We start from the raw sequence: 14,556 nt of genomic DNA, 5'->3' as shown, positions 1-14,556 counted from the left end.
CTAATCAAGAGGATTAAATAATTAAATTGGGACTCGGAGCGAGTCCGGGTAAAGAACAGAGGGGATATCACAGAAGAGAAGATAAGAACCACAGGGGAAGGGGGATGGGTGAAAAAAAAGAGATGAGGCCGCACACAAATGGAAAGACTCAAGGGAAAACAGAAGAAAACAAAGCCCAAATGCTGCGTCGTCTTGTCATCAAACACGGACATGAATCGAAAAGAGAAAATACTTGTCGGGTGCGAGGTGTTGTACACGAGGCTGGCTGGGCGCCTCTCGAGATCACAGCGGGTCAATGTTTTATTTTGAAGGCTGGGTCTTGACGTTGTTCGAGAGCCATGCCTGGGAAGTGGAGACAAGCGGGTCAGTCATTGTTTTGGTCCGATAAAGCAGGGAAATCGTAGTGAAGAGGTGTGGAAACTTACCAGACCCTCGAAAATACCGGTGCCGTCTGTTGCGACACTGGGCGCAACATACCACAGCTTGTCCTTCAGCTTGGTCAATTGGAGTTGTTGGGTAATTTCCTCGGGGCTCAAGTCTGCGACGCAATTGGGTTAGTCAGGGGCAAGGAGGGTTGGCCAAACACTGGAGTTCGGCCAGGGGCAGTAGAGAGAGACATACGACCAGGGATATCCTGCTTGTTGGCAAAGACCAGAAGCAACGCGTCCTTCATTTCGCGATCGTTGATAATCTTGTGCAGCTCCGAGCGAGCCTCCTCGAGGCGGGCGGTATCACTCGAGTCCACAACGAAGATAAGACCTTGTGTACCGGAGTAGTAGTGTCTCCAGAGAGGGCGAATCTTGTCCTGACCGCCGACATCCCACACATTGAACTTGACGTTCTTATAGGTCACGCTCTCGACGTTGAATCCGACGGTGGGGATCGTGGTCACGTCCTGGTTGCTGAGTTTCAATTTGTAAAGAATAGCTAGCGACGATTAGCTTCAGTCCCAATAATACGCAAACAACCATGGGAATCATACTGGTCTTTCCTGCAGCATCCAAACCCAGCATAAGAATACGCATCTCCTTCGTGCCGAAGATCTTCCCCATCATCTTAGATACCGAGCCACCCATCTTGGCGCGTTGAGGTTGGAATTGGAGGGCGAAAAGGGGACGAGGAGCGACGACGCGGCAACCTCGAGGGAAATTCGTGAAAGGGGTCGGTTAACCGCTTGGACACTTGTTACACTTGACCGCGTAAAAAGGTGGGAAATTGGAGAAAACAGCGACTTGGAAGTTTGCAATTTGAGGCGGGGGAAAAGGGGCACGGCTGAGTCAGCCACCCCCAGAGGTCGGCGTTTCATACGCGCAAAGGGTCCACTGCAATCTGATTTGCTTGGTTGTCCGTGAAGTGGAGAGCTCGTGTGGGAAATGAAATGCCAGATGTAGATAATGGAGATGTTCAGCTGATAGGGTCACTTGTGTCCAGATTGATGATTGTTGACGGATATTCCCCCGAACCCATGGATTGGTGAGAAGGCTTCTACGTCATGGAGGTGAAATCAGTCCAAGTATGGGAGGATCTTGGGAGTCCTCAATCGCTGGGACTATCACCAAATCTCTATTTCACACGCCCTTTGATATAGCCACATCATGGTTACAGATGCTTCAAGGTTCGATCGTCGTCCGTCCGCGACTTTACATCGGCGGCTAGCACACCAATATCATCGCCATGCCTGGTCAGGACCGCCATCAGATGTACGCGCAGCGATAATTGGAGGGATGATATTTTCTAGCGGACACTAATAAGAACAGTCTATCTATGCAGGGATCACGATTTCCTTCTCCAAAGAGCTTGGCTCGACAATCGCCATCGCCATCCGAGATGCAACATACCTTCTTGACTTTATAGAGAAGAAGTGTCAAACAAATGACCACCAGCCATGTCCCGACGAGGCCGTCGAATTTATCATCACCCAACTCAAGGCATACGGGGAGAAGCATCTCGAGAAGATCGTCGGCGTTGCAATGCACAGGCATGTTGCAGCATCATGTCCGAGTCTCTGCTCCAGCTTATGGGCTGACCTCGATATCATCCCCTTGGTACTGCCAGGATTGAGTTTGCTAGGTCGATTTGCTTCTTCGCGTGCGCAAGCGCAGCCGCGATCTTGGGAATCCAAGACGACTGACGAACAGGCTGAATCAATGGCCCGAAAATGTGTTAGGTTAGTTGGGATCGGCAGAGATGTGGAGAACAAAGGCTGAAATTATACGTCTTCTGCAGGCTTTTTGGACCGGAGAACTCCCCTCTGCTGCAAGTGGGCTTCATGGGCCTTGTGGAGGTTGATACCGACTTCCACGTGTGCTTGACGAATCTCGATGATTGGAAAAAGACCGTTTCCGCGAAAACGTGGGAGGTTTGCAACTTCTATGCTGCCGATCTGAAGAAGCGGAACGTGAAGATTGCTTTCTTCAGTTCCACGCCACAGGGTGGAGGTGTGGCTTTGATGAGGCATGCCCTCGTACGCTTTTCACACTCTTTAGGTACGGACATCAAATGGTATGCAAATAAACGGCTATGAGTGCTGGCAATAAGCAATGAATATTAGTTGACAGCCTATTACTAGGTATGTCCCTCGGCCACGGCCAGGTGTCTTTCGAGTGACAAAACACAAACACAACATCCTCCAAGGCATCACAGGACCAGACGAGCGTCTCAGTGCCGATGACAGGAAGCTGCTATCTGCCTGGATCGAGGAAAACGCTAAGCGATACTGGACTGTACCGGGAGGTCCCTTAAGCTCACCGGCAGAAGGAGGAGCGGACGTGTTGATTGTAGACGATCCTCAGATGCCAGGTCTCATACCGGTTGCTAAACGCCTAGCCCCGAGACGACCGATCATATTTCGAAGCCATATCCAGATCCGAAGCGATCTTGTCGACCAACCTGGGACACCCCAAGCAGAGGCGTGGAAATACCTGTGGAATAACGCCAAGTGTGCCGATTGTTTCATTACCCATCCCGTGAGTGCATTTGTGCCTCGCGATGTGCCACCTGACATTGTTGGTTATATGCCTGCAGCGACCGATTGGTAAGTCCAATTTCATAGGAATATATGCGAGCCTTATCTCGCTGACGTGTCACAGGCTGGATGGGTTGAACAAAAACATGCGAGACTGGGATGTAGCCCACTATGGCCGGATCTTTAATGCAGCCTGTAAGAATGCAGAGATGCCGACCATCCAACATCCAGATGGTAAGAGCCCGTTGATTAGCTTGCATGAGATAACGTGCCAACATGCAGCAACCAGATCAATATATCGTGCAGATTGCACGCTTTGACCCGTCTAAAGGCATTTTCGATGTGTTGGACGCATATGAGAAGTTCCACAATCGGTTAACTCGCGAACGACCCGAATTGAGACTCCCAAAGCTCCTGATATGCGGACATGGCTCAGTGGATGACCCTGACGGCGCGATCATCTACGATCAAGTGGTTGATCACATCGAACACCGGATTCCTCACATTCGCCACCTAATCTGCGCTATACGCTTGAGATCCTCAGATCAGGTTTTGAATGCCTTGCTTTCAAAAGCCACGATTGTTTTGCAACTATCAACTCGAGAAGGATTCGAGGTCAAAGTTTCCGAGGCGATTCATAAGGGTGTACCCGTGATTGCCACACGCGCTGGTGGCATCCCACTCCAGGTTGAGCATACCAAGAACGGATTTCTGGTGGATGTTGGAGATACCGACGCTGTCGCGCAGCATCTGTTTGATCTTTGGACAGATGAGGCACTGTACCACCGAATGTCGGAGTATGCGCTCAGTAATGTTTGTGATGAGGTGAGCACGGTGGGTAATACCTTGAGCTGGCTTTATCTTGCTTCAAAGCTGTCCAAAGGAGAGTCTGTGAGGCCCAGGGGACAATGGATTAACAACCTGGCTTTTGAGGAGTGCGGTGTCTCTGTTACTCCTGAAATGCCTCGCCTGACTCGAGCGGTTGAAATGGAAGATCCGTAGCAACGTATAGGGTTTGATTCTCATGGTTCTCATGCGGCAAAACAAACCATGAATTTAGGGCCATATCCTATCCACTTAACGAACGCATGTCAATTTGGAATGACATTCTGTAGATGAAAGCCTTACTCGAAAGAGCATAATAGAAGAAATCGACAATGCATTGACCAAAAAACGACAAGGGGGTATCATATGTTAAGACTCAAAAGCAGCACCAACCACATCCCCAAACAAACCAAACCATCTTAAGGTCTCCCAACGACACGATATCTCTCCCTGGCCATACCACCCTCAGCCCCTTCAACACCATACCCCTCACCCACTTCACCCACAATCCTCGCTGGTCGTCCCCCAACAACACACCAACTCGGCACCACCATACCAGGTGGAACAACCGCACCATCCAGCACAACTGCAAAATCCTTAATAATAGCCATACTGCCTACCGTCGCTCCGGCACCAACATGGACATGGTTCCCCAGCGACGCGGCCTCAATCACAGCAGACTCGCCGACAAAGACATGGTCGCCAATCTTCAATGGGTAGAACGAGTGTACACCACGGTGCAACCGACTGGGCGGGCGCAAGATCGCGCTCTTCGAGATGTAACTATACCGGCCAACGGTGATTGCGACGCTGGGGGCGTTGGATTGTGGAGGGGGATTGCTGGGGTCTGTGGAGGCGGCGGTTGAAGGGAGACGGTAGAGATCGCCTCGGATTACAGCTTCGGCTTGGATGACGGTTTTACCGCCGAGGATGATGTGTTGGGTGCCGTGGATTTGGGAGCGGCGCGAGATCTTGTTGCCCGTGTCCTGTTGTGTGTGTTAGTTGTGTGTTAGTTTGGTTTGTTATGAACATTGGGGCCTTCCGGAGAGGGCGCTGGGGCTTGGAATTGCTTTGCAGGGGTAGGATGTACCGTCTCAATGTACTCGCCCTTGGCGGCTTTGGGAGGCATCTTGGAAGGATGTTGTGAAGCTGCTGGCGTCAGTCCTAGTGCTTGTGTTGATAGACATCGACACTCAGAAGGCGGTGTAGACTGGCAGAAGTACATGAGCTTTATATACACGTGAGGTCCGCTCCTTTCCTCCCTTGTCTGCCTCACTCACTGTGAAATCGAAAGCGGAACCTATACTGGTTTGAAATTTTGCCAAAAACCGACCAATGTCACTCGTATGCGCTAACATGCCCGCGGGACTCACCCGCCCTGCCACGCTCATCATTCTGAACTTCTGTTCATCTTTCCAGTCATCTCCCTGTCTGTTTCACCTCTATGTCCTTACGTTCAACTTCTGGTTACTTCTATTGCATACTCAATCAATAGTAAACTAGGGCTGCAAATTCACATAAATGAAAGCACATAAGCTATCAGTCGGGTGCCTTGGCGCTAAACATCAAGTATATGCCTGGCTTCTCAGACAGCAAGAGAGAAAACCCTACATTGAATTCGAATATTCTGAGGCGTCGGTCAAGTGTTATGCTTTTCTGTCTAGTTTCAATTACTGTGACTGCCGGCTATAGCATTAGTAAAAGCTCCGTGGTCATTACTGTAGACTAAAACAATAATACGAGGTCTTGTTGAAGCTTGAAGTATTGTCGAAGCAACTTTTGATTGATCTCAGATTGAGTTCTCTAGTTGAGCCTCTTATCTTCAGTGAAATACGGCCGCTTCTCCCGGGATATAACTGATGAGCCTGGTAGCCCCGGTTGTAGGATGGACGGCACGTCATAAGACCATCTATATACTTGATTTATCTCTAGTTACACTCTACTTCGAAATAAATAAGCCGTTGATTTGACGAACAGAGAAGGACATCGAGTGAAATCTATAAGTACCCCGTCTCTATGTGCGTAACACTGACTTCCACTACCACTGTTCAGCAAACTGAGAACCCACAGATTGAAAACCTCATGGACTATGGTTTGCACACCGTACCATCAACTAATCTATCGGAGCTCACAAGATTTTGAACACTTATGTTCCTCCCATCAATTCCAGGGACCTTCACCTCAGTCCACACTTGCACATAGCCACCCTTTATGCAAGATTAGTTTGGAAGAATTGAGTGAGTTTGCCGAATGGGATAAGATCCACACGATCGTAAAGGTCGACATGGCCAGCACCCGGCACCCAAAACAGCTCTTTTGGCTCTGCCGCGCGTGAATAAGCATCCTCGCTGAACTCGCGTGAGTGTGCCATTGTGCCTGAGATGAACAGCATCGGACGTGGCGAGATTGTATCGATATCGTTGAAAGGGTAGAAGTTCATGAATTTTGTGTTACTCGAGAGCGTCGGGTGCGTCGTAAGCAGCGGTGTCGAGCCCGCAGGCGTGAACTCACCTCGTGAGGTGCGATAGTAATCGTAGAACTCACGATCGACTGCGGTCGAGTTCGCCGTAAGACTACTCGGGGTTCCGCCTGTGTACTGAACCTCACCGCCATCCACCTCAGTCCAGCGCTGATGTGCAGCCGAGGTGATGACCTCTTTACGCTGATCAAGGCTCTGAGAATGACGCAGTCCATGGCGGGCAACAGCACCCATATTGTACATGCTTGAAGTCGCTATCGCCTTTAGGCGCGGGTCAATCTTCGCAGCGCTGATGACGAAAGAGCCACTGCCACAGATGCCTAGGCCACCGATTCGTTCACGATCGACATTCGTAGAGTTCTGTGAGCCGAGATAGTCCACTGCCGCACTAAAGGCCTCCGCGTAGAGGTCCGGTGCCACTCCATTGCGTGGTTCACCCTCACTGCCGCCCCAGAACGGCACATCAAGTGAAAGCGTGACAAATCCCTGCTCGGCCAACTTGGTGGCGTAGAGGTTTGCACTCTGCTCCTTCACTGCGCCCATAGGGTGGCCGACAACGATGGCTGGTAAAGCGGCGCTACCATTGAGATTCTTCGGGATGAAGAGGTTGCCCGCGACAGTTGTCTGGTATTGGCTTAGGAAAGTGATGGGTTGAAGCGTGACGTTGTCACTGCGATAGAAGTTGTCGGCACCGTATGACATATTCTGTGCTTTTGCCGGCATAAAATTGACAATGCTCAAAATAGCGAGCGCGGGGATGTTGCGTCCAAACATCTTCATGATGCTGCTGCCAGATGCTTAAAATTGTTGGAAGCAGAGATAGATATAAGACTTTGATAATGATATACTTCTATACCAGGCGCCATATCGCTGATCTTATAGTTAGTGAGTGGGTAACGTATCTTTGCACTGCCAACTTTTACGTCACTTGTTTCGATATAAATCGCCTTTGAAGTTGACGCCGGAGATCGGAGATAGATTGCATCGTTGCCAGACATACCAGGGACACGCGTTGCCAAGGTCCTTGGCCGCAAAGTCTGGGCTTGGGTTGTTATAATCAAGCTGTTGTTGTAACATCATCGAGATCGTCGCAGGAAAATCAGGCACCAGTAATCTGTCGTGCCAGTGCTATGGCACGCACTAGGTGACCTCCACATTTCAAGGGTATTTTTAAACTATATTCGTTGTATGTCAAAGGATCCGAGTCCAAACCCATTCATTGTCGATACATTGGTAGGATTATGAACCTGCTCTTGAATTTTGTAATGGTTCTCTATTCCAGTATACATCAAGATGTAACAGGCATTATCGCCACAAAACGGACAAACCCGCAAACGCGACATGGCTGGAATCACGGTTGGACCCGCAAGAGTACAATGAAAAATTCAATAGAGATATAGGCCACTTGCAGAAACTATGATTATGCTTCGCCTCAGAATAGAACGACTACTATCGGGGTTAAAGTAATCCCACACGGACCTTGAAGAAAATCATCTACGTTGATGCTATGTCCAGATACATGTTCATTGGCTGGATTTTTGATGAACCTTAAAAATGCTTTGCCTTATTCGGTTAGTCTGTGTAAGCAACTTGCATTAGCGTAAAAATGAATCCAAGGGTTCATGCCCGGTAGCCAATCAAAGCTTGACTTGGCAACCATTCCACCCAAAACTCAGCCTTCCTTAGAATTTTATAAGCTGCTGACGTCCCCCGATTGCCGGTCATAAACCGGCATCTCACAGTGATTACCTAGAGTAATCAACTTGCAGAAATTCTCAACCCATCACCCAAGCCATGTCATCCGATTCGGGGTTTATTCCGCTAGGACAAATGCCGCAACAGGCTGGTGTTCGTACCCAGAAAGATGACTGGACTGGTGTTGTCGATCGAAGGGAACGGAGGAGGCTGCAGAATAGGCTAAATCAGCGAGCATACCGTATGGAGCACATCACCTCTGCATAGGTTATTGGGAGATAATTTATCACTAACCGTGATAGGTCTACGACGTCAACTTAATCAATCTACGAAAATCACGGACACGGCTACACAACAAGCCTCATCTCCCAGTTCAAAGTTTCAGGGTGGATTCAAGTGCTCTATCGGCCCGCCTGAAAGGCTGCAGCTTATGGCCCATTTCGAGATTGCGGCGTCCAACAGCTATAGAGAAAGTTCGCCAAACCTTGACCATCTCCTTTCACTACCTAAGATCAATGTTCAACGTGCTATCATCGACAATATTCATTCAATGGGAATGACGATGCAATGGACAGCGGAAGATGATGCAGTCTCCATTTTCAATGTCCAAAATCCAAGCTTTGCAGATCTCCGTATTCCCCTCGACCTACGGCCGACTGAAGTCCAGAGGCGAGTTCCTCATCATCCCTGGTTGGACTTTTTTCCATCTCCAACATTGAGAGACAATCTCATTACGCTACAGGATGAAATTGACGACGAAGATCTGTGCCACGATCTTATGGCGTTTTGGGATACCCGCAACACGAGTCCAGGATTACTTGTCTGGGGCCCATCGTGGCAAACAAGTAGCTGGGAAGTGACAGAGTCGTTTTTGATGAAATGGGGGTTTTTACTATATGGATGTACTGCATTATTGAAGAGTACTAATTTTTGGAGGGTTCAAAGGGGCGAGAAACCGCTGATCTGGAAGGATTATTTCGCACCACAACACACTTTCGTTCAGCATTTGAAGAAAAAAAGAGAAATATGTACATACAACACTCAGATATAGCTTCAAGTCAAAGCAATATGTATTCTAGTGGTACAAAGGTTTGGCCAGCTTCGAGTTTCCGGGCAGCTACAGCTCTGCGCAGGTGATAGATACAACGACAGTTCAGAAGTACGGATTTGTGATGGGCCTTAGCAAATATTCTATGGGCATCGGGGATAAGCCTTAATGTCCGGAATATGAGGCTCCGTAGCAGTTAAGTACTTCGCTTATTGGAAGATGAGAGCAACTGAAGTGAATCTTGCATATCTGCTCAATCATCTCAACTGCCTCTGACCACTCTTGAGAGCCGCAACGGAGGATTCCCTAGAAATTCGCCAAACTGCCCCATATATCCAATCTATCTATTCATGTCATCCTGCATATAGTACATAGTTGTTCACTCATGCATTTGCACCTCCATCGACGTTCCAGGCATCTCCAGTCACGAAGCTACTTTCCTCACTGAGCAAGAAAATCACAACGTTAGCAACCTCTTGCGCAGTACCATCTCGAGGAATCGGTGTTGCCGGGGTCGGAGTGAAATTCTTGACACGGGCAAGATTAGCTCGATGCATAGGGGTATCAATAACACCACTGCTCAATAATTCAGTATCAGAGGCATTCACAAAGTCAGAACATGAAGAACTCACGGTAACACACAATTTACCCTCGCCCGTCCCTCAGTCTCCTTAGCTGCACTTCGAACCATTCCCAAAGCTGCATGCTTTGAAGCTGCGAAGACCGCGCCGTTCAAAAAACCCTTCTGAGAAAAGATACTGCCGATATGAACCACACTCGCGCGATCTGCCAAAAATCCAGGATCCAGCCCCGATGAGAGCACATTGAACAGTCCTTTAACGTTCAAGTTCATGATGAAGTTGTATTCTTCCTCTGTTGTTTGCCAGACAGCCTCTGTACCCAAGCCGTGGCCACCGGTACCCGCAAAATTTGCGATGCCATTGAGGTTTCCAAAGTGCTCTTCAGCCGCGTGGAAAAAGCTATCAATGGCGGAGCGGTCTGTCACATCGACGATCCTGGCAAAGCACTTGGTGGAGTTCTGCGGTGCGAGACTACCGAGTAAAGTCTCTAGATTCTTCTCTGAAATGTCGCATACAGCAACCTGAGCACCTCGTGCAAGGAGCGTTTGGACTGTAGCAAGTCCCATGCCCGAGGCACCTCCAATAATGATATAGGTCATATTCGCTATGGAGGATGCCATGTTGAAATGGAGATTGAGTGAGATCGTTCGATTGAAAGGAAATACAAGAGGATCCTCTCAAAGCTTGGGACACGGGGTAATGAAGTTCTTTCCTATTTATACTCTCCTTTCCACCGACAATTCGCGCAGTGTAAGCGTCTTGCATCAGTGGAATGCTTACCACGCAATGCTGAGTGGCCCCACTGGCCCGCCTGCTAGAAGGTTTCAGCCAACAACGCCCCCCAAATTGCCCCCAGATGCTGACACGCTGCCCCGCCACTCGTTACCTTCTCGCGGGGTCAAAGCCTATTGCGTGGATTTAGATGTAAGCCCCAAACTATAGATTAATTATTGGACCATTAACTTCGCCTAGTATACCAACAGTCGCATTCACTTGGCCAGAAGGAGTGACGGAAGAGGAAGGCTTTCTCTTACAACATTTTTGCTCTGTATTGACTTCAGGATGAAGTATCTGAAGGGATAAACCACTCCTTATCCTCTCCTTGACCCTCTAGCCAGGGTAGACAAGCATTGTACAGAGCCGCAATCTCACCATCGCCTAAACACAGGAATTTTCCAAACAACTCCTTATCGAAGCGCTCGATAAATGCCAATTGACAGGCCAAAAACAGATCCGCATACCCAGGCTTCATGCCCTCGAAGAATGGCCCTTCCTTTCCCTCCATGCCTTTCAACATTTTGATCAAGGCAACTGACTCAGTCTCCACCAATCTCCATAACCTGTCGATAGTGTCCTTGTCCGTTGGTCGCACCTCCGACAGTGGCTTGCCGAGAGCAGCAGATCGCGTTTCATGGAAATACTTCTGTCCCCGCGGATCTAGATGATCCACTACTCTTGGAATGACGAATGGCCGAAACCCGGGTTCCAAGAGGCTCACAATCTTGCTAACAGCAACGAATAGTGTGTAGCTGGCGTCACCGGATGGGAATAGTGGCGGAGATGGAAACACCTTATCGAGATGAGCTGCAATCTTTAGCGAATCCATCATCGCTCCACTTGGATTTGAAGTAACCGAGGACTTGTGAATTATTGCAGGTAACGTGTAAGGTCTGCCATCTTTATTAGGTGGCAGGCCAAGGCTGATGGCAAGGGGTTTGATGTCCGGGTACGAGATCCAGCTCTGGGTGTAGGGTATGCCCTTGAAGTTCAGCACTGCTCTGATCTTCAACGTGTTGTGCGACCATGATTTGGAGGGACCTAAGATATAGTGCGTGGGCCTGATTAGCGTGATTCGAGGGGGACTTTGGGCCCAAGATTTGGATGAGGCTGCGGACCTGAGAGATCTGAGAAGAGGTCGAAGAAGTGGACGGGCTCGAGTTTAGTCATTTTGAAGTTCTGGCTGGTAGGTAGCAGGTTGGCAGGTAATGTTTGTTTTGAAGCAACGCGCAGGTCAAACAGAGCGTAGCGATGGCTGATTGTTTGGCTTGCGTAAGAGCGGGGTGAGGCCTCCCATTCGGGTTTTTATAACACACCGGGACCGTTTAGGAAGCGGTGATCCCATCAGCACACGTTTCACACCGTAGGATCGCCGTACGATCACCATACTAATGAATTACTTTACAAGGGATGGAATAAGCGGCATGTTCCGGCTAATCAAGAGAGTCTCCTTTTAAACATGTTCCATAACTTGGCCTTGCCTTTATTGCAATAGTTCGAGTTTGTACATCATTCATAGATATGATTTCAAAGCAAGTAATTCCGCTGGCACCTCAACGACCTTGTCGCGCATATAATCGGCAAACCCTTTTCCGAAACCATCCAGCCGACTAGAGCTACTAACACCTCTGCCCAGGATACCATAGATCACAAAATGTACAGCGTGAATCTTCGGAAACTCTACTCGCTCAATCAAGAATGAGTCATCCCAGTCGTCATCGGCAGCAATCATCTCTCTCATACGTTCACGGCTCATATATGACCGTAGCCAAGGCCAGTGTTGTGAATTTGTGACAAAGAGGCCGAAATTGAGATTCGCACCTTTATCTCCAGATCTGCCTTGTGCAATGTCGCCCAGGCGGATTCGCTGCCTGGGAGTCTTCGATAGAACTATCTCTTCCGGTGACGGATTGTGATCATAGCTGTCCCGGGGAGCAAGTGGTTCATATTTTGGCGGGTGGCCGGTTGAGTATGAGACGACGTTTTCTGGCCCCTCGATAAAGTTGATCCGTTCATCAATGAGGTTCTGGCTAACTATCGCCGGATAATAAGCTAGGAACGGACGTGGCATAGCACAGCGTTGATCTAGTGAGGAATGGAAGCCTGGGTTCCATGAAATGGAAAATGCATCAGCTCCTCCCGGAAAATTTGTTGCTTGAACAGTCACTTACCGGAGAAGTGTTTGAGTGAAATTTCCTTCATAGCCATCACCACTGACAGAACTGATTGAGCTGAGACTGCAGCAACAAAGACCCGCAAGTATGTGGTGCTGCTACGCTGCGAGGCAGGGTTGGTAGCTGGAACACCAATACTGAGCGAAAGATTAGATGCCTGTAGCCTCGTAACTCCTTAGATCATTGACTCACCGTTGGAACTCAAGGGTTTCAATCTTTTGCATTGTTTCCTCTGGTATAAAGTGATGAATTTGTTTCTCAACCAAGTCCCATTTCGCTGTTGTTCCATACCCCGTGGCATTAAGAAGCAGCTGTGCCTCAAAGCCCCCCGAATAAAAGATAGCCAGTTTTGTTGTTGGGGGAGGAGCATAGCCTCTTATTCCGGAGACACGAACCCTGGATTGATGAGACAAATGCTTGCAGTGTCAAGGAGAACATACTGGCTTACCTATCAAGACCTGCCTGTTCGATCACAATATCGTCCAATATGGCGCTGACATCGCTGTTGAGATAGACGTTACCCTGAAGCTCGTACAAGAACTGGCTTCGAACTGTATCGACGTCGACCATCCCGTCAGTGTTGCAATGCTTTGTGATTATACACGATCCATCTGAATCTATCTCCGCAAGCGGAAACCCGGGCAGTACAAATCTCTCGATGGGATATCGATCAAATCCAGAGAAATTACCACCAGTGACATAAGCAGAGCATTCAATCAAATGACCAGCGACCAATGCACCAGCAAGGCGGCCGTAGTCTGTTTCACTCCATGAGTGCCAGTACCAGGCAGCTGCGATGACTGGACTGGCATCAGCGACACGACCACATATTATGATGTCCGCACCGCGTCTTAGCCCATCAACGATCCCTCGTGCCCCAAGATATGCGTGTGCTGAGATCATAGGAACGGGATCGGAACTATTAAGAAAGGCGTATGTGAGCGGCCCGGTGTTTAAGGACTGATTGTTTCCATCGAGGTGCTGGAGTTCATCTTTCGACGTCGGCATGTTGGGGCCAAATTTCGAGTGTAGGTCATCGCCAGAGAGAAAGGCTACCTTCAGATTGAAGCCCTTTGCTCGTACCTGTTCCATTTTAGTATCCACACTGTAAGATAATTGGAAGCATCCCTACTAATTCCTCCACTTTGAAAGCTAGGCCTCTTGGATTGAGGGCTCCTCCGTTGATTATAACCTTGATCTTCTTGGCGGATATCACCTCAATAGTTTGCTTGATCCCTTCCCAGGCGGTTTCCTCGTATCCTGGATGCTCTCCTTTCTGATAAGCCTGCGCATTATTGGCCATGTTGACCTCTACTTATGTGTGAGTGGAACTGGGGTTGGATAATTTTGGCTTCGGGCGGGCTTTCTTACCTGCGAGGTAATCGCCCGTGATGAAATCGACATCCCCGAGCGTCGCTTGACGATACATTTCGTATGCAGGATCGCCTGGGGCAGTCAGACTCGAAATTTCATCTGGATTATCGGTTTCTTTTACCATGGTATCCAGAGCAGTTGGCAACCTTTACCGGTCGTCCACCGATATTGTTATTTTTTGTTGCCATGCTGTATGTCCTCTTGTTTGCAGTCGCCCGAGCGGGAATATTTCCAAGAAACTAATCATTGCTGAATATTACTTTTTGCAGCAACTTATACATGATTCCACCAAACTCTCAACTTGTTGTTTCGTGTTGGACAAGGAACCCCTCAAATGGAAGCCTCGGGGAACGAGGTCCGAGGCAATGGCGAAGATCGACCGTTGTGGATCGCTTTATGGGTCTCACAGCAATGCAAGGCACAAAGCGATCCACTGCATGGTTATTTTTGTGGGAATCTCTGCATAATTTCAATGCATCTATCTTCTCATTGAATAAATAAGCTTTTGAAACAACTCTCGTCCGGACCATTGCTCCTTGCTCAAGACATGCTAGGGCAAGGCTACGGCTCTTCGTTGCACCCGAGGAAATAAGTTAGATTAATTATACGAGCTCCGCACCGCGCAGTGATCATCGTCC

The 14,556-nt window shown here is 48.8% G+C and overlaps 8 protein-coding genes across 8 annotated transcripts; 2 read left to right on the top strand and 6 right to left on the bottom strand.

Moving 5' to 3' along the window:
* Positions 1–300: 300 nt before the first annotated feature.
* Positions 301–1,076, bottom strand: N7473_007090 (ADP-ribosylation factor family protein; the record flags this gene model as incomplete). The annotated part of the gene is made up of 4 exons (XM_057153030.1): positions 301–342; positions 426–538; positions 622–927; positions 983–1,076. 4 exons carry the CDS (start codon positions 1,074–1,076, stop codon positions 301–303), a joined length of 555 nt encoding a protein of 184 aa, XP_057007368.1.
* Positions 1,077–1,595: 519 nt separating this feature from the next.
* ccg9 (putative trehalose synthase (Ccg-9)) lies at positions 1,596–3,967 on the top strand (the record flags this gene model as incomplete). Its single annotated transcript, XM_057153029.1, has 6 exons — positions 1,596–1,700; positions 1,758–2,167; positions 2,227–2,502; positions 2,570–3,034; positions 3,090–3,199; positions 3,255–3,967. 6 exons carry the CDS (start codon positions 1,596–1,598, stop codon positions 3,965–3,967), a joined length of 2,079 nt encoding a protein of 692 aa, XP_057007367.1.
* Positions 3,968–4,117: 150 nt separating this feature from the next.
* On the bottom strand, positions 4,118–4,934 carry N7473_007088 (dynactin subunit 5). Its single transcript, XM_057153028.1, has 2 exons — positions 4,881–4,934; positions 4,118–4,776 (listed from the first exon to the last, which is right to left on the bottom strand). Exons 1-2 carry the CDS (start codon positions 4,917–4,919, stop codon positions 4,210–4,212), a joined length of 606 nt encoding a protein of 201 aa, XP_057007366.1. The 5' UTR covers positions 4,920–4,934; the 3' UTR covers positions 4,118–4,209.
* A 1,065-nt stretch (positions 4,935–5,999) lies between these two features.
* N7473_007087 (alpha/beta hydrolase) lies at positions 6,000–7,049 on the bottom strand (the record flags this gene model as incomplete). The annotated part of the gene is made up of 1 exon (XM_057153027.1): positions 6,000–7,049. One exon carries the CDS (start codon positions 7,047–7,049, stop codon positions 6,000–6,002), a length of 1,050 nt encoding a protein of 349 aa, XP_057007365.1.
* A 938-nt stretch (positions 7,050–7,987) lies between these two features.
* Positions 7,988–9,015, top strand: N7473_007086 (DUF3425 domain-containing protein; the record flags this gene model as incomplete). The annotated part of the gene is made up of 2 exons (XM_057153026.1): positions 7,988–8,205; positions 8,267–9,015. Exons 1-2 carry the CDS (start codon positions 8,064–8,066, stop codon positions 9,013–9,015), a joined length of 891 nt encoding a protein of 296 aa, XP_057007364.1. The 5' UTR covers positions 7,988–8,063.
* A 159-nt stretch (positions 9,016–9,174) lies between these two features.
* Positions 9,175–10,213, bottom strand: N7473_007085 (SDR family NAD(P)-dependent oxidoreductase; the record flags this gene model as incomplete). The annotated part of the gene is made up of 2 exons (XM_057153025.1): positions 9,175–9,588; positions 9,645–10,213. The coding sequence occupies 2 exons, from the start codon at positions 10,211–10,213 to the stop codon at positions 9,396–9,398; spliced, it is 762 nt and encodes a 253-aa protein (XP_057007363.1). The 3' UTR covers positions 9,175–9,395.
* Positions 10,214–10,650: 437 nt separating this feature from the next.
* On the bottom strand, positions 10,651–11,635 carry N7473_007084 (glutathione S-transferase family protein; the record flags this gene model as incomplete). Its single annotated transcript, XM_057153024.1, has 2 exons — positions 11,489–11,635; positions 10,651–11,411 (listed from the first exon to the last, which is right to left on the bottom strand). Exons 1-2 carry the CDS (start codon positions 11,538–11,540, stop codon positions 10,651–10,653), a joined length of 813 nt encoding a protein of 270 aa, XP_057007362.1. The 5' UTR covers positions 11,541–11,635.
* Positions 11,636–11,883: 248 nt separating this feature from the next.
* On the bottom strand, positions 11,884–14,042 carry N7473_007083 (acyclic terpene utilization AtuA family protein; the record flags this gene model as incomplete). The annotated part of the gene is made up of 6 exons (XM_057153023.1): positions 11,884–12,455; positions 12,542–12,681; positions 12,737–12,940; positions 12,993–13,627; positions 13,677–13,855; positions 13,916–14,042. 6 exons carry the CDS (start codon positions 14,040–14,042, stop codon positions 11,884–11,886), a joined length of 1,857 nt encoding a protein of 618 aa, XP_057007361.1.
* Positions 14,043–14,556: the final 514 nt, after the last annotated feature.

Source organism: Penicillium subrubescens (assembly GCF_028828155.1).
Source record: "Penicillium subrubescens strain IBT 31985 chromosome Unknown utg000005l_segment0_segment0, whole genome shotgun sequence".
NCBI classification, from domain to species: Eukaryota; Fungi; Ascomycota; class Eurotiomycetes; order Eurotiales; family Aspergillaceae; genus Penicillium; species Penicillium subrubescens.
This window is presented reverse-complemented; position numbering and strand designations above follow the sequence as displayed.

Coding starts and splice junctions, on each gene's coding strand:
- N7473_007088 (XM_057153028.1), bottom strand. CDS start 4,919: ATGCCTCCCAAAGCCGCCAAGGGCGAGTACATTGAGACG. Junction 4,777..4,880: donor AGGGCGAGTACATTGAGACG/GTACATCCTACC, acceptor CACACACAACAG/GACACGGGCAACAAGATCTC.